This window comes from Loxodonta africana, chromosome 19 (genome assembly GCF_030014295.1).
Source record: "Loxodonta africana isolate mLoxAfr1 chromosome 19, mLoxAfr1.hap2, whole genome shotgun sequence".
NCBI lineage: Eukaryota > Metazoa > Chordata > Mammalia > Proboscidea > Elephantidae > Loxodonta > Loxodonta africana.
Genome location: NC_087360.1, coordinates 42,468,971 through 42,493,344, shown reverse-complemented (window position 1 = coordinate 42,493,344; position 24,374 = coordinate 42,468,971). Strand labels below are relative to the sequence as shown.

Sequence of the window (24,374 nt, the reverse complement as noted above, 5' to 3'; positions counted from 1 at the left end):
GTAGTGGTTAAGTGCTACAGCTGCTAACCAAAGGGTCGGCAGTTTGAATCCGCCAGGAGCTCCTTGGAAACTCTATGGGGCAGTTCTACTCTATCCTCTAGGGTCACTATGATTTGGAATCAACTGGATGGCACTGGGTTTTGGGTATTAGAAATGAAAACAGGCCTTGGGGTGAGGGACTGGCTCTGGAGCTCCCCACCCAGAAAGATGCTTGGTCCAGAGCCAGGCCCTGCTCTGCAATTCCCGCAGTTCTTCAGTGATGAGCTCCTGGCTATAGGCATGACTAGATTTTAGGGTTCTCTCCCCTGGACACTTTAGGTCTCTTGGTTTCTTGCAGTAGTGTCTTGTAGTTTTCTCTGTATAGGACTTTTATGTCTCTGGTTAGATTTATTCCTAACTATTTTATCTTCTTGGGGGCTATTGTAAATGGTATTGATTTGATGATTTCCTCTTTGTTGGTGTAGAAGAATCCAACTGATTTATGTATGTTTATCTTGAACCCTGATACTCTGCTGAACTCTTCTATTAGTTTCAGTAGTATTCTTGAGGATTCTTTAGGGTTTTCTGTGTATGAGATCATGTGATCTGCAAATAGAGATACTTTTACTTCTTCTTTGCCAATTTGGATGCCCCTTATTTCTTTATCTAGCCTAATTGCTCTGGCTGGTACCTCCAGCACAATTTTGAATAAGAGTGGTGATAAAGAGCAGTCTTGCTTGGTTCCTGTTCTCGAGGGGAATGCTTTCAGACTCTGTCCATTTAGGATGATGTTGGCTGTTGGCTTTGTATAAATGTCCTTTATTATGTTGAGGAATTTTTCTTTTATTCTTATTTTTCTGAGAGTTTTTATCATGAATGGGTGTTGGACTTTGTCAAATGCCTTTCTGCATGAATTGATAAGATCATGTGGTTCTTGTCTTTTGTTTATGAGATGGATTACATTGATTGTTTTTCTAATGTTGAACCATCCCTGCATAAAAAAAAAATTACCTCGTATGAATCCCACTTGGTCATGGCGAATTGTTTTTTTGATATGTTGTTGAATTCCATTGGCTTTTTTTCTGAGGAGAGATATAGGTCTGTAATTTTCTTTTTTTTTTTTGTGATGTCTTTACCTGGTTTTGATATCAGGGAAATGCTGGCTTCATAGAATGAGTTTGGGAGTATTCCATCCTTTTCTATGCTCTGAAATACCTTTAGTAGTAGTGGTGTTAACTCTTCTATGAAAGTTTGGTAGAATTCTCCTGTGAAGCTGTCAGATCCAGGGTTTTTTTTTTTATTGAGAGTTTTTAAATTACCTTTTCAGTCTCTTCTTTCATTATGGATTTGTTTAGTTGTTCTACCTCTGTGCTAGTTTAGGTAGGCAGTGCGTTTCTAGAAATTTGTCCGTTCCTTCTAGGTTTTCAAATTTGTTAGAGTTCAATTTTTTGTGGTAATTTGATATGATTCTTTTAATTTCAACTGGTTCTGTTGTGATATCGCCCATCTCATTTCTTATTCAGGTTATTTGCTTCATCTCCTGTTTTTCTTTTGTCAATCTGGCCAATGGTTAATTGATTTTTTGGATCGTTACAAAGAACCTGCTTTTGGTCTTGTTAATGCTTTCAATTGTTTTTCTGTGCTCTATTTAATTTAATTCTGCCCTAATTTTTATTATTTGATTTCTTCTGGTACCTGACAGTTTCTTTTGTTACTCTCTTTCTATTCGTTCAAGTTGTAGGGATAATTCTTTTATTTTGGCCCTTTCTTTTTGATGTGTGTATTTATTGCTATAAATTGGCCTCTGAGCACTGCTTTAGCTGTGTTCCAAAGATTCTGATAGGAAGTATTTTAATTCTCATTTGATTGTATGAATTTCTTTATTCTGTCCTTAATTTCTCCTATAATCCAGTCATTTTTGAGCAAGGTGCTGTTCATTTTCAATGTGTTTGATTTCTTTTCCCTGTTTTTTCTGCTACTGATTTCTAGTTTTATGGCTTTCGGTTCGGAAAAGACGCTTTGTAATATTTCAGTGTTTTTGGTTTTGTTAAGGCTTGCTTTCTGAACTAACATGAGCTTTATTTTAGAGAATGTTCCATGTGCATTGGAAAAGAGAGTATACTTGTCAGCTGTTGGGTGGAGTGTTCTATATAAGTCTATGAGATCATGTTGGTTGGTTGTGGCATTTAGATCTTCCATGTCTTTATTGAATTTCTTTATGGATGTTCTGCCCTTCACTGAAAGGGGTGTATTGAAGTCTCCTACTATTACTGTGAAGCTCCCTATCTCACTTTTCAATGCTGTTAGAGTTTGTTTTATGTATCTTAAGCCCTGTCACTGGGTGCATAAATATTTAATGTGGTAATATCCTGCTGGTATATTGTCTTTTTTTTTAATATATATATTGTCGCTTTTATCATTATAGAGTGTCCTTCCTTATCCTTTGTGGTGAATTTAACTTTGAAGTCTATTTTCTCAGAAATTAGTATTGCCATTGCTGCTCTTTTTGATTGTTGTTTGGTTGATATATATTTTTCCAACCTTTGAGCTTTAGTTTGTTTTTGTCCTTAAGTCTAAGGCTTGTCTCTTGTAGGCATCATATAGATGGATTAGGTTTTTTTAAATCCATTTTCCCACTCTCTGTCTCTTTATTGGTGGATTTAGTCCATTTACATTCAGCGTAATTATTGAGAGGTATGAGTTTAGTGCTGTCATTTTGATGTCTTTTTGTGTGTGTTGTTGACAGATTGTTTTTCCACTTAGTTTTTTGTGCTGAGTAGTTTATGTTTATGTATTGTCTTTTCCATTGTTGCTTTTGTTTTTTGTCTTTATGTTTTTCTTGCATTTTATTTTGAGGTGAAGGATTGTTAATCTCCTTGTGGTTACCTTATTATTTAGTGCTATTTTTCTAATTTAAACCAAACTTTTATTTCTTTATGTCACCTGTTAACTCTATGTAGATCTATGACTACATTTTTTTAGTCCCCCTTTATTGATATTTTGTTGTCATCTTTTATATAATGGCGTTTATGTTTCCCTGTTTTGAGTGTTTTTTTTTTTTAATTTTGATTTATTTTTGTGATTTCTCTATCTGAGTTGATATCTGGGTTCTCTGTCCTGTGTTCTAGTCTTGGGTTGTTATCTGATGTTGTTGATTTTTTAACCAGATGACTCTCTTTAGTATTTTTTGTAGTTTTGGTTTGGTTTTTGCAAATTACCTAAACTTCTGTTTATCTGCGAATGTCCTAGTTTTGCCTTCATATTGGAAAGACAGTTTTGCAGGATACATGCTGACAATTTTTTTCCTTCAAGGCTTTATATAAGTCATCCCGTTGCCTTCTTGCCTGCATGGTTTCAGCTGAATAGTCTGAGTTTATTCTTATTGCCTCTCCTTTGTAGATAACTTTTTGTTTATCTGTAGTTGCTCTTAAAATTCTCTCTTTGTCTTTGGTTTTGGCAAGTTTGGTTATAACTGTCTTGGTCACTTTCTTTTGGGATCTACCTCATATGGCTCTCGATCATCTTGGGTAGATCTCTTCTCATCTCTCATGATATCAGGGACGTTTTCTGCCAACAGATCTTCAACAATTCTGTCTGTATTTTCTGTTATCCCTCCCTGTTCTGGCACTCCAATCCTTCGTAAATCATTTTTCTTGATAGAGTCCCACATGATTCTTAGGGTTTCTTCATTTTTTAAAATTCTTTTATCTGATTTTTCTTCAAATATGTTGGTGCCAAGTGTTTTATCTTCAATCTCACTCCTTCTGACTTCCATTTCCTAAGATCTGCTGCTGTCACTTTCTATTGAGTTATCTAATTCTGAAATTTTATTGTTAGTCTTCTGAACTTCTGATTGCTGTCTCTGTATGGATTCTTGCAGCCTATGAAATTTTTCATTATGCTCTTGAATAACCTTTTTAATTTCCTTACTGCTTTATCTGTGTATTCCTTGGCTTTTTGTGCATTTTTCCTAATCTCCTTCCTCATCTCTTGAAGAGTTCTGTATATTAATCTTTTGTATTCTACCTCTAGTAATTCCGGGAAGAACTCTTCATCTGGAAGATTTTGGAAGTTTTGGGAGTTGGTTGAAGCGATCATGGTCTACTTCTTCATGTGATTTGATAACTGTTGTCTCTGAGCCATCTTTAAGTTATTGTTTTTTAAGTTATTTTTATTTTATGTTTACTTACTGTGTCCAAGCTTCTTGTTTTGTTTTGATTTACTTAAATAGGTGGTTCGAGTGAGCTAACTTAAGCATTGGAGCCTTTGAAGTTCCAATGCCCTGTCACCACATGGCTAGAGCTGTTACCAAGTATATGAGCCTAGGAGTCCATTCAGTTTTCTTGTACGGATTCAGCTCAGGTGTCCAGGTAGCCGGTCACCAAGTTCGTCATGCAGGCTCTCACCTATGGTCTTAGAGAAGCAGTAGTGATTGGTGTATGTATAGGTTTCTGGGTGCAGCAGGGGGTCACACTCTGGGCAAGGCACGAGGCTGAAAACCTTCCTGTGAGTGTCTGTGAGGAAGGTGCATCCCTCTTCTCAAGAGTGCACAGGTGGGTGGGCTCTGCAGCTGTACCATAGGCACCTAGTGCTTTTAACTGTAAGGATTAGGAGACACCGGTTTTCCTTGGACTCCTCTTATGGGTGGATAGGTGGTGTGGGTGGAGGCACCAGTCTTCAGGCCCCTGAGGTGGATAGGTGAGGACTCTGTTTAACAGGCAGAGTAATGTCAAAGGTCAACAACCCACCTTTCCACTGCACAGCTGATACAGTTAACCTCAGGCACATAAACCCTTGCAATGTAACAAGGGCCTAGCTGCTGAAATGAGGCCACATGGGTTCACGCAGGGTGAAAGGAATTCACGTTCAGTGGATCACTTTTGCCTGGACAGGAGCTGTTTCTGCCCTACGTTCCTAGTTTAGTGGAGCTAGCAGATTATTTTTCCCCGATTTGTTAATTTTTTCATTCTCCAAGGCTGAGAGAGTGGCTCGGGGTATGCAGCAGGACCTATTTCAGGCCCAGGGAAATTGACTGTCACTGAAGGAGGCTGGGGGCAGAGGGAGGTGGGATCAGATAAATGGGAGAGAGTTCTTTCAAAACTGGAAGTATTAGATTTTTGCAGTAAATTGGACACAATCACTTATTCTGAGAGCATTTTTTTTGCCGATTCCGGAGGCATGAGTAGATTCTGTGCCCCTGGCTCTCTGTGGCTATGGAAACCATGTCGTGAACGCTACTGCCTGCCCTGACATAATCATCATGCCAGGGGATCGGGGCTGCGCCACTCGCTCGCCTTCTTTCTCTGAAGTAACCAAGTCCCAAATGCTACCACCAGCCCCACCACGGTCACACCAGGGGATCAGGGCTGAGAGGTGCCAGTTCCCACTGAGTCAGGGCTGGCAAGTCTTCGCAGCTTCTCAACCATCTCTCCCTCTGCCTGCCGCTCAGTCCCATTTCTTAACTTTGTTTTTGATGTTCAGGGCTCCTAGCTTGTTGTACATATAATCGATGCACTTTTCAGGTCTTTGTTGTCAGAGGGACCCATGGAAGCATCTGACTACTCCGCCATCTTGGCCTTGCTTCACTTTTTTTTTTTTTATTTAGAATTTTGTTCTACATTTTTCTGCAGCTCTGTCTGGGACCCTCTATTTTGATCCCTGTCAGAGCAATTGGTGGTGGTAGCTGGGCACTATCTAGTTGTGTTAGACTCAGTCTGGGGCAGGCTTGGTATTTGTGGTCCATTTTTCATTTGGACTAAAATTTCCCTTATGTCTTTGGTTTTCTTCATTCTCTGTTGCTCCAGATGGAGTAGAACCAGTGGAATGTATTTTAAGAGTCCAGACACTGCTCACAAAAGTAGAATATAGAATATTTTCTTTATAAACTATGTTATGCCAGTTGAGATAGATGTTCCCCGAAACCCTGGTCCCATAGTCCTCAGCCCAGTAATTTGGTCCCTCAAGGAGTTTGGATGTGTCCATGGAGCTTCATGACCTTGCTTTGGACAAGTTATGCTGGCTTCCCCAGTATTGTGTACTGTCTTACCCTTCACCAAAGTTACTGCTTAGCTGCTGTCTAGTGTTTTTCCATCCCTACCCCTCCCCTCCTTCGTAACCATCAAAGATTGTTTCTTTCTGTATGTAAACCTTTTCATGAGTTTTTATAGTAGTGGTCTCATACATTTGTCCTTTTGTGATTGACTTATTTCACTAAGAGTAATGCCCTCCAAATTCATCTGGGTTGTGAGATGTTTCTCAGGTTTATCACTGTTCTTAATCTTTGCACAGTATTCCATTGTGTGTAGGTACCATTGTTTGTTATCCATTCATCTGTTGATGGCCACTTAGGTTGTTTCTATCTTTCTGCTATTGTGAATAATGCTGCAATGAACATGGGTGTGCATAAGTCTATTTGTGTGATGGCTTTTATTTCTCTAGGCTTTGTTCCTCGGGGTGGGATTGCTCGACTGTATGACATTTCCATTTCTACCTTTTTAAGGAACCACCATATTGTTTTGCATTCCCACCAACAGTGCTAAGAGTTCCAATCTCCCAGAGGCCTCTGCAGCATTTGTTATTTTCTGTTTTTTTTTTTTTTGATTAGTGCCAGTAATGTCGGGTAACACTGAGTAATTGAATCACAAGATTTAGTAGTTCTTCAACAGTTTTTTTTTTTTTTTGGTTTCTTATTTTTAATATTCAGATAATCAACCTAATCTTTTTTTACTCCAAATAGATTTTTTGTTTTAACTTTTATTGAGCTTCAAGTAAACGTTTACAAATCAAGTCAGACTGTCACATATGTTTATATACACCTTACTCCATACTCCCACTTGCTCTCCCCCTAATGAGTCAGCCCTTCCAGTCTCTCCTTTCGTGACAATTTTGCCAGCTTCCAACTCTCTCTATCCTCCCATCCCCCCTCCAGACAGGAGATGCCAACACAGTCTCAAGTGTCCACCTGATACAAATAGCTCACTCTTCATCAGCATCTCTCTCCTACCCATTGTCCAGTCCCTTCCATGTCTGATGAGTTGTCTTCCGGAATGGTTCCTGTCCTGGGCCAACAGACGGTTTGGGGACCATGACCGCTGGGATTCCTCTAGTCTCAGTCAGACCATTAAGTATGGTCTTTTTATGAGAATTTGGGGTCTGCATCCCACTGATCTCCTGCTCCCTCAGGGGTTCTCTGTTGTGCTCCCTGTCAGGGCAGTCATCGATTGTGGCCGGGCACCATCTAGTTCTTCTGGTCTCAGGATGATGTAAGTCTCTGGTTCATGTGGCACTTTCTGTCTCTTGGGCTCATAGTTATCGTGTGACCTTGGTGTTCTTCATTCTTCTTTGATCCAGGTGGGTTGAGACCAATTGATGCTTCACAGATGGCCACTTGTTAGCATTTAAGACCCCAGATGCCACATTTCAAAGTGGGATGCAGAATGTTTTCATAATAGAATTATTTTGCCAATTGACTTAGAAGTCCCCTTAAACCATGGTCCCCAAACCCCCGCCATTGCTCTGCTGACCTTTGAAGCATTCAGTTTATCTCGGAAACTTCTTTGCTTTTGGTCCAGTCCAGTTGAGCTGACCTTCCATGTATTGAGTATTGTCCTTCCCTTCACCTAAAACAGATCTTATCTACTAACTAATCAGTAAAAAAACCCTCTCCCACCCTCCCTCCCTCCCCGCTTCGTAACCACAAAAGTATGTGTTCTTCTCAGTTTATACTATTTCTCAAGATCTTATAATAGTGGTCTTATACAATATTTGTCCTTTTGCCTCTGACTAATTTTACTCAGCATAATGCCTTCCAGGTTCCTCCATGTTATGAAATGTTTCACAGATTTGTCACTGTTCTTTATCGATGCATAGTGTTCCATTGTGTGAATATACCACAATTTATTTATCCATTCATCCACTGATGGACACCTTGGTTGTTTCCAGCTTTTTGCTATTGTAAACAGAGGTGCAATAAACATGGGTGTGCATATATCTGTTTGTGTGAAGGCTCTTATTTCTCTAGGATATATTCCGAGGAGTGGGATTTCTGGGTTGTATGGTAGTTCTATTTCTAACTGTTTAAGATAACGCCAAATAGATTTCCAAAGTGGTTGTACCATTTTACATTCCCACCAGCAGTGTATAAGAGTTCCAATCTCTCCGCAGCCTTCCCAACATTTATTATTTTGTGTTTTTTGGATTAATGCCAGCCTTGTTGGAGTGAGATGGAATCTCATCGTAGTTTTAATTTGCATTTCTCTAATGGCTAATGATCGAGAGCATTTTCTCATGTATCTGTTAGTTGCCTGAATATCTTCTTTAGTGAAGTGTGTGTTCATATCCTTTGCCCACTTCTTGATTGGGTTGTTTGTCTTTTTGTAGTTGAGCTTTAACAGAATCATATAGATTTTAGAGATCAGGCGCTGGTCTGAGATGTCATAGCTGAATATTCTTTCCCAGTCTGTAGGTGGTCTTTTTACTCTTTTGGTGAAGTCTTTAGATGAGCATAGGTGTTTGATTTTTAGGAGCTCCCAGTTATCTGGTTTCTCTTCGTCATTTTTGGTAATGTTTTGTATTCTGTTTATGCCTTTTATTAGGGCTCCTAATGTTGTCCCTATTTTTTTCTTCCATGATCTTTATCGTTTTAGTCTTTATGTTTAGGTCTTTGATCCACTTGGAGTTAGTTTTTGTGCATGGTGTGAGGTATGGGTCCTGTTTCATTTTTTTGCAAATGGATATCCAGTTATGCCAGCACCATTTGTTAAAAAGACTATCTTTTCCCCATTTAACTGACACCTGGCCTTTGTCAAATATCAGCTGATTATATATGGATGGATTTATTTCTGGGTTCTGAATTCTGTTCCATTGGTCTATGTGCCTGTTTTTGTACCAGTACTAGGCTGTTTTGACTACTGTGGCTGTATAATAGGTTCTAAAATCAGGTAGAGTGAGGCCTCCCACTTTCTTCTTCTTTTTCAGTAATGCTTTACTTATCCGAGGCTTCTTTCCCTTTCATATGACGTTGGTGGTTTGTTTCTCCATCACATTAAAAAATGACATTGGAATTTGGATCGGAAGTGCATAGTATGTATAGATGGCTTTTGGTAGAATAGACATTTTTACTATGTTAAGTCTTCCTATCCGTGAGCAAGGTATGTTTTCCCACTTAAGTAGGTCCTTTTTAGTTTCTTGTAGCAGTACTTTGTAGTTTTCTTTGTATAGGTCTTTTACATCTTTGGTCAGATTTATTCCTAAGTATTTTATCTTCTTGAGGGTTATTGTGAATGGTATTGATTTGGTGATTTCCTCTTCTATGTTCTTTTTGTTGATGTAGAGGAATCCAAGTGATTTTTGTATGTTTATCTTATAACCTGAGACTCTGCCAAACTCTTCTATTAGTTTCAGTAGTTTTCTGGAGGATTCCTTAAGGTTTTCTGTGTATAAGATCATGTCATCTGCAAATAGAGATAATTCTACTTCCTCCTTGCCAATCCGGATGCCCTTTATTTCTTTGTCTAGCCTAATTGCTCTGGCTAGGACCTCTAGCACAATGTTGAATAAGAGTGGTGATAAAGGGCATCCTTGTCTGGTTCCTGTTCTCAAGGGAAATGCTTTCAGGCTCTCTCCACTTAGAGTGATGTTGGCTGTTGGCTTTGTATAGATGCCCCTTATTATGTTGAGGAATTTTCCTTCAGTTCCTATTTTGCTGAGAGTTTTTATCATAAATGGGTTTTGGACTTTGTCAAATGCCTTTTCTGCATCAATTGATAAGATCATGTGGTTTTTGTCTTTTGTTTTATTTATATGGTGGATTACATTAATGGTTTTTCTAATATTAAACCAGCCTTGCATACCTGGTATAAATCCAACTTGGTCATGGTGAATTATGTTTTGATATGTTGTTGAATTCTATTGGCTAGAATTTTGTTGAGGATTTTTGCATATATGTTCATGAGGGATGTAGGTCTGTAATTTTCTTTTTTTGTGATGTCTTTACCTGGTTTTGGTATCAGGGAAATGGTGGCTTCATAGAAAAAAAAATAGAAGGAGTTATTTAGTATTCCGTCATTTTCTATGCTTTGAAATACCTTTAGTAGTAGTGGTGTTAACTCTTCTCTGAAAGTTTGGTAGAACTCTGCAGTAAAGCCATCCGGGCCAGGGCTTTTTTTGTTGGGAGTTTTTTGATTACAGTTTCAATCTCTTTTTTTTATGGGTCTATTTAGTTGTTCTACTTCTGATTGTGTTAGTTTAGGTAGGTAGTGTTTTTCCAGCAATTCATCCATTTTTTCTAGGTTTGCAAATTTTTTAGAATACAATTTTTCATAATAATCTGATATGATTCTTTTAATTTCAGTTGAGTCTGTTGTGATGTGGCCCATCTCATTTCTTATTCGGGTTATTTGTTCCCTTTCCTGTATTTCTTTAGTCAGTCTGGCCAATGGTTTATCAATTTTGTTAATTTTTTCAAAGAACCAGCTTTTGGCTTTGTTAATTCTTTCAATTGTTTTTCTGTTCTCTTTTAATTCATTTAGTTCAGCTCTAATTTTTATTATTTGTTGTCTTCTGGTGCCTGATGGATTCTTTTGTTGCTTGTTTTCTATTTGTTCAAGTTGTAGGGACAGTTCTCTGATTTTGGCTCTTTCTTCTTTTTGTATGTGTGCATTTTTCGATATAAATTGACCTCTGAGCAGAGCTTTTGCCGTGTCCCAGAGGTTTTGATAGGAAGTATTTTCATTCTTGTTGCATTCTAGGAATTTCCTTATTCCCTTCTTAATGTCTTCTATAACCCAGTCTTTTTTCAGGAGAGTATTGTTCAGTTTCCAAGTATTTGATTTCTTTTCCCTAGTTTTTCTGTTATTGATGTCTAGTTTTATTGCCTTGTGGTCTGAGAAGATGCTTTGTAATATTTTGATGTTTTGGATTCTGCAAAGTTTTTTTTATGACCGAATATGTGGTCTATTCTAGGGAATGTTCCATGTGGGCTAGAAAAAAAAGTATACTTTGCAGCGGTTGGGTGGAGAGTTCTGTATATGTCAATGAGGTCAAGTTGGTTGATTGTTGTAATTAGGTCTTCCGTGTCTCTATTGAGCTTCTTACTGGATGTCCTGTCCTTCTCTGAAAGTGCTGTGTTGAAGTCTCCTACTATAATTGTGGAGGTGTCTATCTCAGTTTTCAGTTCTGTTAAAATTTGTTTTATGTATCTTGCAGCCCTGTCATTGGGTGCATAAATATTTAATATGGTTATATCTTCCTGGTCAATTGTCCCTTTTATCATTATGTAGTGTCCTTCTTTATCCTTTGTGGTGGATTTAACTTTAAAGTCTATTTTGTCAGAAATTAATATTGCTACACCTCTTCTTTTTTGCTTATTGTTTGCTTGATATATTTTTTTCCATCCTTTGAGTTTTAGTTTGTTTGTGTCTCTAAGTCTAAGGTGTGTCTCTTGTAGGCAGCATATAGACGGATCGTGTTTCTTTATCCAGTCTGAGACTCTCTGTCTCTTTATTGGTGCGTTTAGTCCATTTACATTCAGCGTAATTATAGATAAGTATGTGTTTAGTGCTGTCATTTTGATGCCTTTTTATGTGAGTTGTTGACAATTTCATTTTTCCACATACTTTTTTGTGCTGAGATGTTTTTCTTTGTGAATTGTGTGTTCCTCATTTTCATAGTATTTGAGTTTATGTTTGCTGAGTCTTTACGTTTTTCTTGGTTTTTATTTTGAGTTATGGAGTTGTTATACCTCTTTGTGGTTACCTTAATATTTACCCCTGTTTTTCTAAGTAAAAATGTAACTTTCATTGTCCTATATCGCCTTGTATCCCTCTCCATATGGTAGTTCTATGTCACCTGTATTTAGTCCCTCTTTTTGATTATTGTGATCTTTTACATATTGACTTGAACGATTCCCTGTTTTGAACATTTTTTTTTAATTGATCTGAATTTGTTTTTGTCATTTCCGTATTTGAGTTGATATCAGGATGTTCTGTTCTGTGACCTTGTGTTGTGCTGGTATCTGATATTATTGGTTTTCTGACCAATTTCCTTTAGTATTTCTTGTAGCTTTGGTTTGGTTTTTGCAAATTCTCTAAGCTTGTGTTTATCTGTAAATATCTTAATTTCGCCTTCATATTTCAGAGAGAGTTTTGCTGGGTATATGATCCTTGGCTGGCAGTTTTTCTCCTTCAGTGTTCTATATATGTCATCCCATTGCCTTCTTGCCTGCATGGTTTCTGCTGAGTAGTCTGAACTTATTCTTATTGATTCTCCCTTGTAGGAGACCTTTCTTTTATCCCTGGCTGCTTTTAAAATTTTCTCTTTATCTTTGGTTTTGGCAAGTTTGATGAGAATATGTCTTGGTGTTTTTCTTTTTTGATCAATCTTAAATGGGGTTCGTTGAGCATCTTGTATAGATATCCTTTCGTCTTTCATGATGTCCGGGAAGTTTTCTGTCAGCAGATCTTCAACTATTCTCTGTGTGTTTTCCGGTGTCCCTCCCTGTTGTGGGACTCCAATCACACGCAAGTTATCCTTCTTGATAGAGTCCCACATGATTCTTAGGGTGTCTTCATTTTTTTAAATTCTTTTATCTGATTTTTATTCAGCTATGTTGGTGTTAATTCCCTGGTCCTCTAGATTTCCCACTCTGCATTCTAATTGCTTGAGTCTGCTCCTCTGACTTCCTATTGCATTGTCTAATTCTTTAATTTTATTGTTAGTCTTTTGGATTTCTGAATGCTCTCTCTGTATGGATTCTTGCAACTTATTAATTTTTCCACTATGTTCTTGAATAATCTTTTTGAGTTCTTCAACTGTTTTATCAGTGTGTTCCTTGGCTTTTTCTGCGGTTTGCCTTATTTCATTTCTGAGGTCATCCGTGATGTCTTGAAGCATTCTGTAAATTAGTTTTTTATATTCTGTATCTGGCAATTCCAGGAATGTATCTTCATTTGGGAAAGATTTTGATTCTTTTGTTTTGGGGGGTTGTAGAAGCAGTCATTGTCTGCTTCTTTATGTGGTTTGATATCCACTGCTGTCTCTGAGCCATCACTAAGATATTGTAGTGATTTATTCTATATTTGCTCACTGAGTCTTCTCTTGTTTTATTTTCTTTCAGTATACTTGATGGGCTACTAGATTGCGTTGTCTTTATTGTTGTAGCCCTTGACTCACTTACGACCTATTACCAGCTGGTTTGGGCTGTTACCAGATATATACGCCTGAATCCATTCACTATTCTTGAGTAGAATCTGATTTTGGGTCATCAAGTGTGTGATGCAGACTGTCACCTATCCACCTAGAGAAGTAGTGGTGGTAGTTGTGTGCACCAGATTCTAGTAGCAGCTGGGGTTCACACTCCAGGGGGGACAGGATGCTGACAGGCTTCCCCCAAGTGTCAGTGAGGTAGATGTGTCTCTATTCCTAAAGCACCTTGGTGGGTGGGCTCTGCAGCTGTTCCTTAGGCCCCCAATGCAAGTACCTCTACAGATTGGTAGGTGTCAGCCTCTGTAGACCCCTAAGGCAGGAGGCTAGGTGGTCTGGGGGGAGCTTCAGCCCTCAGTTCCCTGTTGTGAGTCAGTGAGTGCTCTGTTGAATAAGGAGAGATATCAGACCTGGGAAACTTGTCTTTCCAGTAAATCCGCTAAAAAGAAAAAATGCAGTCAGATCCCTATCAGAAATGCCTTTGCATTATAATAGCCACCTTGTTCCCTGTAGGGATGAACGCCGGAGAGTGTGGATCACATATGCTTGGCTGGAGCTGGTTCTGTGTTTTTAGTCCAATTAGGGAAAGATTTTTGATCCCTGGGTTTTTTGTGGTTGCTTCTTTCAGGCCGGAAGAATGGGTTAGGAAAAGACCGAAAAAAAGGGAAAAGAAAAACCGTGGAGCAGTTCTCCCTGTGGCTCAGGAAATTCCAATGTTAATGAAGCCGCCTGGGAAGGGGAGGGGAGGGTTCAGAAAAACAGGAGAGAGTAGCACCCCGGGATATAGACAAAGTTACTTATCTTGCTTGGATGACTGTTTTATCTGAGCTTCCCTAGGGGCGCATCTCCTGTGTGTGCTGGCTGGGTAGAGATTGCCCCTGAGGGTCAGGCCCGCAGAAGCTGCGGTCAGTTCCTCCACTGCAAGTCTAAAGCCCAGCGTCAAGGTTCCCCGGCTGGGACCCTGCACTCCCGGCTCCAAAACCAGTCGCTGCCTCCTGGGTACTTCTCCTCCCGCCAGCCGCGTCGCTGCGCCACCTTTCTGGACCGACTGGGCCCCCTTCCGGGGTCAGTTCAGGGGGGTAGGGCTGCGCCCCGTGTTTGCACTGTCACAGGATGTGGTGCTCAGCTCACCTGCGCCCAGACCAAAGCCCCACGCCAAGGTTCCCCGGCTGGGATGCTACACTCCCGGCTCCAAAACCCGTCGCTGCCTCCCAGCTACTTCTCCTCCTGCCAGCCGCATGGCCGCATTGCCCACACTGACTGGTTGGGCCCCCTCCCGAGGTCAGTTCAGGGGGATAGGGTTGCACCCCATGTTTGCGCCGTTCAGCTCCCTTGCGCCCAGTCCGAAGCCCGGTGCCAAGGTTACCTGACTGGGACGCTGGCTCCAGGCTCCGAAAACAGGCACTACTTCCCCGTAGTTGTTTGTTCTCGGTCTCTGTCACTCAGGTCAACTCTTTAAATCTGTGTTTGTTGTTCAGGGTTCGTAGATTGTCATGTATGTGATCTATTCACTTGTTTTTCCGAGTCTTTGTTGCAAGAGGGATCCAAGGTAGCATCTACCTAGTCAGCCATCTTGGCCCCCTCCCTATTCAACAGTTTTTTCAGAATGTTTTTATATACTGTATTTTACTCTTTATCTGATAAACTTCTTTAAGTAAACAAGATAGATATTATTATTCCTGTTTTACGGATGAAGACACCAAGACCTGGAGGGCTAAGTGATTTTCCTGAGGACCTACTGCCAGCAAGTGATTGAGCTCGTACCCAAGGCTCTAAATCCAGTTTTCTTTCCACTAGAAAGTGTTTACCTTCAATAATTAAACCTGAAAGGCATTCATAAATCTTGAGGGAAATGTATTTTTTTTCTAGAGCTTTTGCATTTCTGAAAGATCTGAGGCTGATCTTTTTTTCCTATTTTAAAAGGAGGAATATTAAATATCTGCTGTGCTTAAATTTTCTTAACCACCCTTTAGATCTTCACTTCCTTTAAGAGGATGTTTAGGACCATGATTTTTCTGTTTATTTTTAATGTCTCATTTTCTATTTCTCTGTTATTGAAAGAGGACACTGAGTACAATTTTTAAATGCAGGGGACTTTTCCTAGGCTGTTTTTATTTGATATGATACATTTTATAAAGGTTCATTGCCAAAGGCCATTGCAATAGCATAATAGTTTTAGCATAATATTGGTAAATAGCATAATATTTACCAATGTTAATTCTATTGCATAGTTTTTGAAATTATTTTGAGTAAGCTTTTAAAACCATTTTTTTTTTCTTATTTCAATTAAAAATTCAACATCTTTGGAAACAAAGGAAATACATTCCATTTCCCAATCCCCACTATGATCCTTTATTTTGCTCTCTTTCCTACAAATTCAGAGAATTTTATTACATGGATTGAGAGAGAGAATATTTTACTGGGTTCTGCTTTGACTCCTCCATACCGTAAGTAAAGAAATTAAGCATGATTTTATAAAAAGAATTGTATGAAAATATGATACTTTTTACCATAATTTTGTTTTGTCTTCTGCTTTCAGGGGCAAGAGAGGATGGAATGTGCTTGTTTGCTATATTTCCTGTGGTACATATTTATCTCTCATATTATCTGAAACCAACTAAAGAGGGAATGTTTGGAAAAAAAAAAAAGGGGGAAACTAATGTAATTTAAAAGTAAGATGCTTGCATCTTAATTTTAAAAGAACACAGAAAGCCAAATGCTTTCAGAGAAGAGCCCCTTCATGGAGTAATTTGCTTGGTATGGCATCACAGTTTGTTGTATAATTTCAGCCCTGTTACTATGGTGACCTGCTTTAGTGTAGCAGTGATTGTTAATCAGGATTTGTCATTATTCCCCTTTCATCATGAGGCTCTATATCCTTATGGATTAAATCACAGTTCTCATTGACAATGGTATAGATCAAACATTATTGCCAGACATAAAATCCTGGGCTGCTCCCTGTCATTCCCCTTCATTATCAGAAGTAGTGAATGCATGCTGAAGTCTAACTTTTACAAGGAAATCAAGACTCCTCTTGGCTTCTCTGATATCTACCCTCATGACAGAATTCTAGGTATGAGAGAGAGAAGGCTGCTTCAATTTTAAATCATCCTTTTTTTTTTTTTTATACCTATGAGAGAGGGGAGCATCATTTCATGTATTCACAAACTTGACTCTACAGATACCAATTCAGGCAAGAAGTTGTTTTAGTGTGACCTCTAATTTCTTTTATAATGTTTATATATGTGTTTTAATGTCAGGCATGTAACTGAACTCTTACTTGTGGAACAGCCCACTTCCCTTTTCTTACCAATTGATTTTCCGGACTCCTATCTGACACTTTATCTTATTGTTATATATTTTTTAATTGTACTTTAGGTGAAGGTTTACAGAACAAACTAGCTTCTTATAGAACAGTTAGTACATATGACATTGGCTAACAACCCAGTGACATGTGAGTACTTTCCCTTCTTGATCCTGGGTTCCCTATTACCCGCTTTCCTGCCCCCTCCTACCTTCTAGTCCTTGCCTTTGGGCTGCTGTGCCCCTTTAATCTCAGTTTGTCCTATAAGTCTGTCTAATCTTTGGCTAAAAGGTGAACCTCCGGAATGACTTCACTGCTGAGCTAAAAAGTATCCAGGGGCCATACTCTCAGGGTTTCTCCAGTCTCTGTCAGGCCAGTAAGCCTGGTCTTTTTTTTTTTTTTCTGAGTTTGAATTTTATTCTGCATTTTTCTTCAGCTTCGTCCGGGACCCTCTTTTGTGATCCCTGTCAGAGCAGTACAGTGGTGGTAGCCGGGCATCATCTAGCTGTACTGGACTCAGTCTGGTGGAGGCTATGGTAGTTGTAGACTGTTAGTCCTTTGGACTAATCATTCCCTTGTGTCTTTAGTTTTTTTTTCATTTTCCTTTGCTTCTGAAGGGGTGAAACCAGTGGAGTATCTTAGATGGCTGCTCATAGGCTTTTAAGACCCCAGACGCTACTCACCAAAGTAGAGTGTAGAACGTTTTCTTTATAAACTCTGAGTTAAGCTAGATGTTCCCTGAGGACATGGTTCCCACAGCCCTCAGCCCAGTAATTCTGTCCCTAAGTGACTTTGGATTTGTCCATAGAGCTTCCATGACCTTACCCTGAACAAGTTGTGGTGGCTTTCCCAGTATTGTGTACTGTCTTACCTTCAACAAAGTTACCACTTATCTATAGTCTGTTTAGTGTTTTCTCACCCCAACTGTCCCCTCCCTCATAACTATCAAAGATTGTTTCTTTTTGTGCGTAAACCTTTTCTTGAGTTTTTACAGTGGTGGTCTCATAAAATATTTATCGTTTTGTGATTGACATTTCACTCAGCATGACGCCATCCAGATTCATCCATGTTGTGAAATGCTTCACAGATTGATCATTGTTCTTTATCATTGTGTAGTATTCCATTGTTTGTATGTACCATTGTTTGTTTATCCATTCATCTGTTGGTGGGTATCTAGGTTGTTTCCATCTTTTGCTCTTGTGAACAGTGCTGAAATGAACATGGGTGTGCATATGTCTATTCGTGTGATGACTCTTATTTCTCTAGAATGTATTCCTAACGGTGGTCTTGCTGGATCATATGGTATTTCTATTTCTAGCTTTCGAAAGAAGTGCCATATCATTTTCTAAAATGGTTGTATCATTTTGCATTCCTGCCAGCAGCTCATAAGAGTTCCAATCTCCCTGCAGCCTCTCCAACATTGTTATTTTCTGTTTGTTTGGTTTTTTTTTTTGATTCGTGCCAGTAATGCCCGGGTGAGATGGTGTCTCACTGTGGTTTTGACTTAATGGCTAGTGATCTCAAGCATTTCCTCATGCTTCTCTTAGCTGCTTGAAAGTCTTCTTTGGTGAAGTGTTTGTTCATTTCCTTTGCCCATTTTTTAATTGAATTATTTGTCTTTTTGTTGTAGAGGTGTTGGATTTTCCTGTAGATTTTAGAGATTAGACCTTTGTTGGATTTGTAATAGCCACGATTTTTCTCTCAGTCTGTAGGTTGTCTTTTTACTGTTTTGGTGAAGTCTTTTGCTGAGCATTTAAGTGTTTAATTTTTAGAAGACCCAGTTATCTAGCCTATCTTCTGGAGTTTGTATGTTGCTAGTTATGGTTTGTATCCTGTTAAGGCCGTGTATTAGGGTCTCTCACGATTATCCTTTCTTTTCTTCTATGATCTTTATAGTAATTGGTTTTATATTTAGGTCTTTGATCAATTTTTGAATTAGTTTTTTGTGTATGGTGTGAGGTATGTATCTTGTTTCATTTTTTTGCAGATGGACATCCAGTTTTGCCAGCACCGTTTGTTAAAAGGACTGTCGTTTCCCCATTTGATGAACTTTGGGACCTTGTCAAAGACCAGGTGTCTATAGGTGGATGGATTTACATCTGAATTCTCTATTCTGTTCCATTGGTCAGTGTATCTGTCATTCTACCAGGCTGTTTTGACTACCGTAGCTGTATACTAGGTTCTGAGGTCGTCCAGGCCCTCTTCCCTTTCCATATAAAGTTAAGGATTGTTTTTTCCATCTCTTTAAAGACTGTTGCTGGTATTTGGGTCAGGATAGCATTATATTTGTAGATTGCTTTGGGTAGAAGTGTCATTTTCACAATGTTGGCTGTAACTATCCATGAGCATGATATATTTTTCCATTTACGTAGATCTCTTTTGGTTTCTTGCAGTAGTGTTCTGTAGTTTTCTTTGTATAGGTGTTTTACATCCCTGATTAGGTTTATTCCTAAGTATTTTATTTTTTAGGGGCTAATTTAAATTGTATTGTTTTCCTGATTTTCTTTTTTCTTTCTCTCTATGGGTGTATTGGAATACAACTGATTTTTGTATGTTTATCTCGTATCTTGCTATACTGCTGAAACTTTCTATTAGTTCCAGTGGTTTTCTTATGGAGCCTTTTGGGTTTTCTGTATATAGTATCATATCGTCTGCAAATAGGAACAGTTTTACTTCTTCCTTACCAATTTGGATGCCCTTTATTTCTTTTTCTTGCCTTATTGCTCTAACTAGGACTTCTAGCATAGTGTCCCCCGTTTCATTTCTTATTTGGGTTACTTTTGTTTTCCTTTGGTCAATTTGGCTAGTTGTTGATTTTGTTGATCCTTTCAAAGAACCAACTTTTGATTTTGCTCATTCTTCCTATTGTTTTTCTAATCTCTATTTTTCATTTATTTTTGCTCTAATCTTTATTATTTCTTTTCTTCTGGTGGCTGTAGGTTCCTTTTGTTGTTCTCTATTTGTTTGAGTTGTGTAGCTAATGTCCTGATTTTGTCCCTTCGTTCTTTTTTGATGTGTACATCTATTGCTATAAATTGACCTCTGAGCACTGCCTTTCCTATGTCCGAAAGAATTTTTTTTGATTCCATCTTTGATTTCTTCTACTTCCCAGTGGTATTTAAGCAGAGTGTTATTTAGTTTCCATGTAATAGTTAGTTAGGTTTTTTTTTTTTTCCCTTGCTCTTCCTGTTGTTAATTTCTGCTTTGATGGTGGTGTGGTCAGAGAAGATACTTTGTATTATCTCAATGTTTTGGATTTTTTTGAGGGTTACTTTGTGGCCTAAGATGTGGTCTATTCTGGAGAATGTTCCGAGTGCATTGGATAAGAATGTGTACTTTGCAGCTGATATCTGTGAGTTCAAGTTGGCTGATTGTGGCCTTTAGCTTTTCTGTATCTGTGTTGAGTTTCTTTCTAGACGTTCTGTCCTTTACTGAGAGTGGTATGTTGAAGTCTCCTACTATTATAGTGGAACTGTCAATTTTTCTTTTCAATGCTGTTAGAGTTTGTTTTATGTATTTTGGAGCCCTGCCATCAGGTGCATAGATATTTATTATGGTTATGTCTTCATGCTGGATTATTTCTTTAATGATGATATAGTGTCCTTTGTCTTTTATGGTGGAGTTTCTTTTAAAGTCTATTTTATCTGAGATTAGTATTGCTCTCCTGATCTTTTTTGGTTGCTGTTTGCTTGATATATTTTTTTCATCCTTTGATTTTTAAAAAATTTATGTCTTTGCTTCTAAGGTGTGTCTGTGGTAGATAGCATATTGATAAACCCTGTTTTTTAATTCATTCTGTCATTCTGTCTCTTATGGGTGCATTTAGGCCATTTACTTTCAGTGTAATTATTGATAGGTTCACGTGAGTTTATTGTTGTCATTTTGTAGTTTTTTTTTTTCTTTTTTTTTTTGTGGCACTGCCAATTTCTTTATTCCCCTTACTCTCCTGTGCTGAACTCTTTTCGTTTGTGGGTTTTTTTCATTTCTTTTGTTTTTATAGATTTTGTTTTTACTGAGACACTATGTTTTTCTTCTTTATTTTGGTGAGTAGGTTTGCTAACTTTCTTTGTGGTTATCTTGAAATTTACCCTTATCTTCCTAGGTTTGAGCCAGTCTATTATAACTTGCTGTTGCCTTGCCTTCTTCTGCATTAGAAAGTTCTATACCTATACCATTTATTCTCTCTTTTATTCTGACCTTGCTATTATTTGCAGATTAACCTATCTGGTTCCCTGTTGTAAATCTTTTGGTTTTGGATAGTCCTTGAGAGTTTATTTCCTAAGTTGGTATATGGCTGCTGTGACCTGGTATCCTAGATTTAGGCTGTCGTGTGATGTTGTTTGTTTTCAGACCAAAGGGCTCCCTTTAATAATTCTTGTATGTTTGTTTTGGTTTTTATGTATCCCCTTTATTTCTGTTTATCTGGAAATATCCTAATTTCACCATCATATTTGAATGAGAGTTTTGAAGGATATATTATTCTTAGTTGACAATTTTTTTCTTTTAAGGGTTTTACATGTCATCCCATTGTCTTCTTACCTGCATGGTTTCTGTCGAGTAATTAGAGCTTAGTCTTATTGTTTCTACTCTGTATGTGACTTTTAATTTTTCTTGTGCTGCTGTCTGGATTCTTTCTTTGTCTTTGATTTTAGCGAGTGTGATTATGATAAGCCTTAGTGATTTTCTTTTGGGGTCTATCCTACATGGGTTTCATTGAGCTTCTTGGATGGTCATCTTTTCATCTCTCATGATATTAGAGAAGTTTTCTGTCAACACTTCTTCAGTGATCCTCTTTATGTGTTCCATTTTCTTCCCTTGCTCTGGAACTCCAATCACTCTCAGATTTTTGGTTTTGATTGTATCTTACATATTTCTCACGTTTTCTTCCCTTTTCTTTGTTCTTTTTTTTCCGATTTTTCCTCAAACAAAGCTGTATCCAAGTGTCGAGCCTGTCTTCCATTGTTTCAAACGTTTTCCTCAGCCCTTCTGTGACACTGTCCATTTCTGAAATCTTGTTGTTTGTCTTTTGATTTCTAGTTGTTTTTTTTGTATGGTTTCTAGTTGTGAATTTATTTTGGCATTTTGTTCCTGCATTATTTTCCTGAAGTCTTCATTTTTTCCTGTACTTTCCATGAATCTGTCTGCCTTTTCCATGAATTTCTCTATTTTTTCCTCATTTTTTCTGCTTTTTGCTTCAACTTTTAGATAGCTCTGAATATTAGAGATTTGAATTCCCTATCATGTAGTTTCAGTGCCTTTTCTTCTACTGGAAAGTCATCTGTTGTTTTATTCTGGACACCTACTGGAACCATCTTGTCCTGTTTTTTAAATATGTTTTGATATTGTCCACTGTCTTTGGGCCTTTCCGTAGTTATTTTATTGGTTTATTGATTGTAGGTTTGTTTGTTTTGTTCTGCTTTTTTGTTTTATTTGGTTATGTCTGAGCAGGCAGACTGTGCATGCTTTGTTTTTTGCTCATCTGCAGACATGATGTTTTTCACCTCCTTATCCAATTCTCGGGGCCAGTTGCTCAGCTGTGGTGCAGCAGGGCAGGTCCAGCTGAAGGGGAAGGGAGCTGGGATGGGTAGTTTGAAGCATGTACTCTGGCCTACAAATTGAGCCAGAGGTCAGTTCAGGGCAGGTTCCAGTGGGCTATGCCTGTGCTGCTCAGGAGTGCAGTTTTCAGCACACGTGCAGATAGGCCACGGCAGGGGGGAGGTTGTGATGTGTGGAGCTGGGTTGGGTATGGAAAAGAAGAGAGAGAGAGGAGAGAGAAACTGGAGCAAATCGAAAATGCTGAGGGAGCCTACCATTGGAGTGGAGAGACAAGAAACTGAGAAATGAAAAATGATAAGGAAAAAAATAATTAAAATAAAAAAGAAATAAGTGAAAAAAAAAATGCCCCCAGAGATCCCACTAGCCTGGCTGTACTTACCAGGGAAGCAGCTCCCAAGTTGCATGATACAGCCTGGCTAGAAGGGGTGGAGATGATACACAGACCTAGGTATTCAAGAGACAGGAAATGAAGGTAAATAGAAAGAGATGAGAAATGGAGAAATGAAGAAAAATAGAAAGGAAAAAAGGAGAAAACAAACAAACAAAAGCCCCCAGGATTCCTGCAGCGTGGTGGCTCAGACCGGGGAAGCTGTTCCACAGCTGTATGGCACTTCATAGCCTTTTAAGAGGAAGCAAAGGTGGCACGCAGAGTCAGGCGTTGGAGACAAAGGCGGTGGAGGAGGTAAGAAGCAGGGAAATAACAAAAAGATGCTGAAAAAAGCAACATCAGCAACAAAGAAATGGCAGTGAAGAAGGTGGCTGGTGTGGGTAGGGTGAATCTGTACGGCATGGAATTGGAACCTCCTGTGCCTCTGTCGCAGTCCACTGGGAAGCAGCAAATCGGCCTGCCAGGAAGCCCTGTATGGGCCCTCTGGGAAGCAGTGAATCAGCCCTCCAGGAAGCCAGGAATCATCCTGCTGATAAGCTCTGGATTGGCCCACCGAGAAGCCAGGGTTTGACCCCCTGGGAAGCCGTGTATCAGCCAGCCAGGAAGCAGCGGATGGTGAGCAGGGGGAGGTAGGATAGGGGGTGGTAAAGTGTTTCTCTCTGGTTACCGGATGCTTTGTCTCCTGCTAGGAGCTCTGTGAATCTGCTTTCCCATACTCCCTGTCTGCCAGTCTCCGACAGGAGTCCAAGATGGTCATTCATGCTGTGTTAGCTGACAGGGGACCTCCGTTCGTATAGCTCCTCGCTCTCTGTTCTCTGTCAGCTTCTTATTCCATTCAGTGCTTGGTTGAGTTCTTTATCACTTCATTTGACACATAGAGTTCCAGGATTGACATTTGTTTCTATTTTACTTAGTTTTTATTCTTTGCTGTGGAGGGGTGGCCTGGTGCTTATGTCTATAATGCCATGTTGGCTCCGCCTTCCTATCTGATGATTTGTCAAGACAAGGATACCTGATGGTACAATGGTTAAAGTGATCAACTGCAAACTGAAAGGCTTCATGGGGGGAAGATGTGGGAGTCTGCTTCTCTAGAGATTTAGAGCCTAGAAAACAGTATGGGGCTGCTATGAGTCAGAATTAACTCAATGGCAGTGGGTTTTTGGATGTCAAGATGAGGAGGCCAAGATGCTATCCCTGATGTCAGTCTGCACAGAGCACTGCAAGACTCCTGGGATAACTGTTTGTTCTTCCCAGTTTGGGAATTTTGATGATGACAATACCTGGGTGAGGAATTTAATAGCTCTCAGGCAAAGTGACCAGGTTCAATAGTGTCAGATCTCCGCTGTCTTTAGAAAAATCACTTTAAAGGAATATAGGGATGGTGAAGCTCTAGCTACACACTTTTATAGATTAAACACATCACTTCTCATAGTGTGCTCTCTTTCTTATTGATAATTGTTTTATGTAGGAGCAAGAATCTTTAACTGTGCTGGTTAATAGCATGGCTTATGGATCCAGTCTATATGGGTTCAATTTCTAGCTGTACCACTTACTAGCTGTGTATCTTGACAAGTTTTTTAACCTGCCTGTGTTTCAGTATGTAAAACAAGAGTAATAATAGTACCTAACTCATAGTTATGTTGTTTTTAGGTGCCATTTAGTCAGTCCCGACCCATACTGACTTTATGTACAACAGAAAGAAACACTGGCCAGTCTTGCACCATCTTCACAATCATTGCTATGTTTGAGCCCATCATTGCAGCCACTGTGTCATTCCATCTTATTGAGGGTATTCCTTCTCTGGTCAACTCTCTACTTTACCAAGCATGATGTCCTTCTCCAGGGACTGGTCCTTTCTGATTGCGTTTCATAGTATCTGAGATAAAGTCTTACCATCTTGCTCCTTCCAAGACAGATTTGTTCATTCTTCTGGAAGCCTGTGATATA

The 24,374-nt window shown here is 39.0% G+C and overlaps 1 protein-coding gene across 18 annotated transcripts in view; it reads left to right on the top strand.

The window, feature by feature from the left end:
• Positions 1-24,374, top strand: part of MSRA (methionine sulfoxide reductase A) — an 813,898-nt gene that overhangs the window by 168,992 nt on the left and 620,532 nt on the right. For 5 of the 18 annotated variants that reach the window (XM_064272636.1, XM_064272627.1, XM_064272622.1 and 2 more), the window contains exon 2: positions 15,561-15,626. The exons of 12 other annotated variants lie outside the window; for them this stretch is intronic. In XM_064272636.1, coding sequence (XP_064128706.1) covers positions 15,561-15,626 — 66 coding nt within the window. Of the gene's footprint in view, positions 1-15,560; positions 15,627-24,374 lie in introns of those variants that run through there. One more of the 18 variants, XM_064272635.1, reaches the window with a different exon arrangement.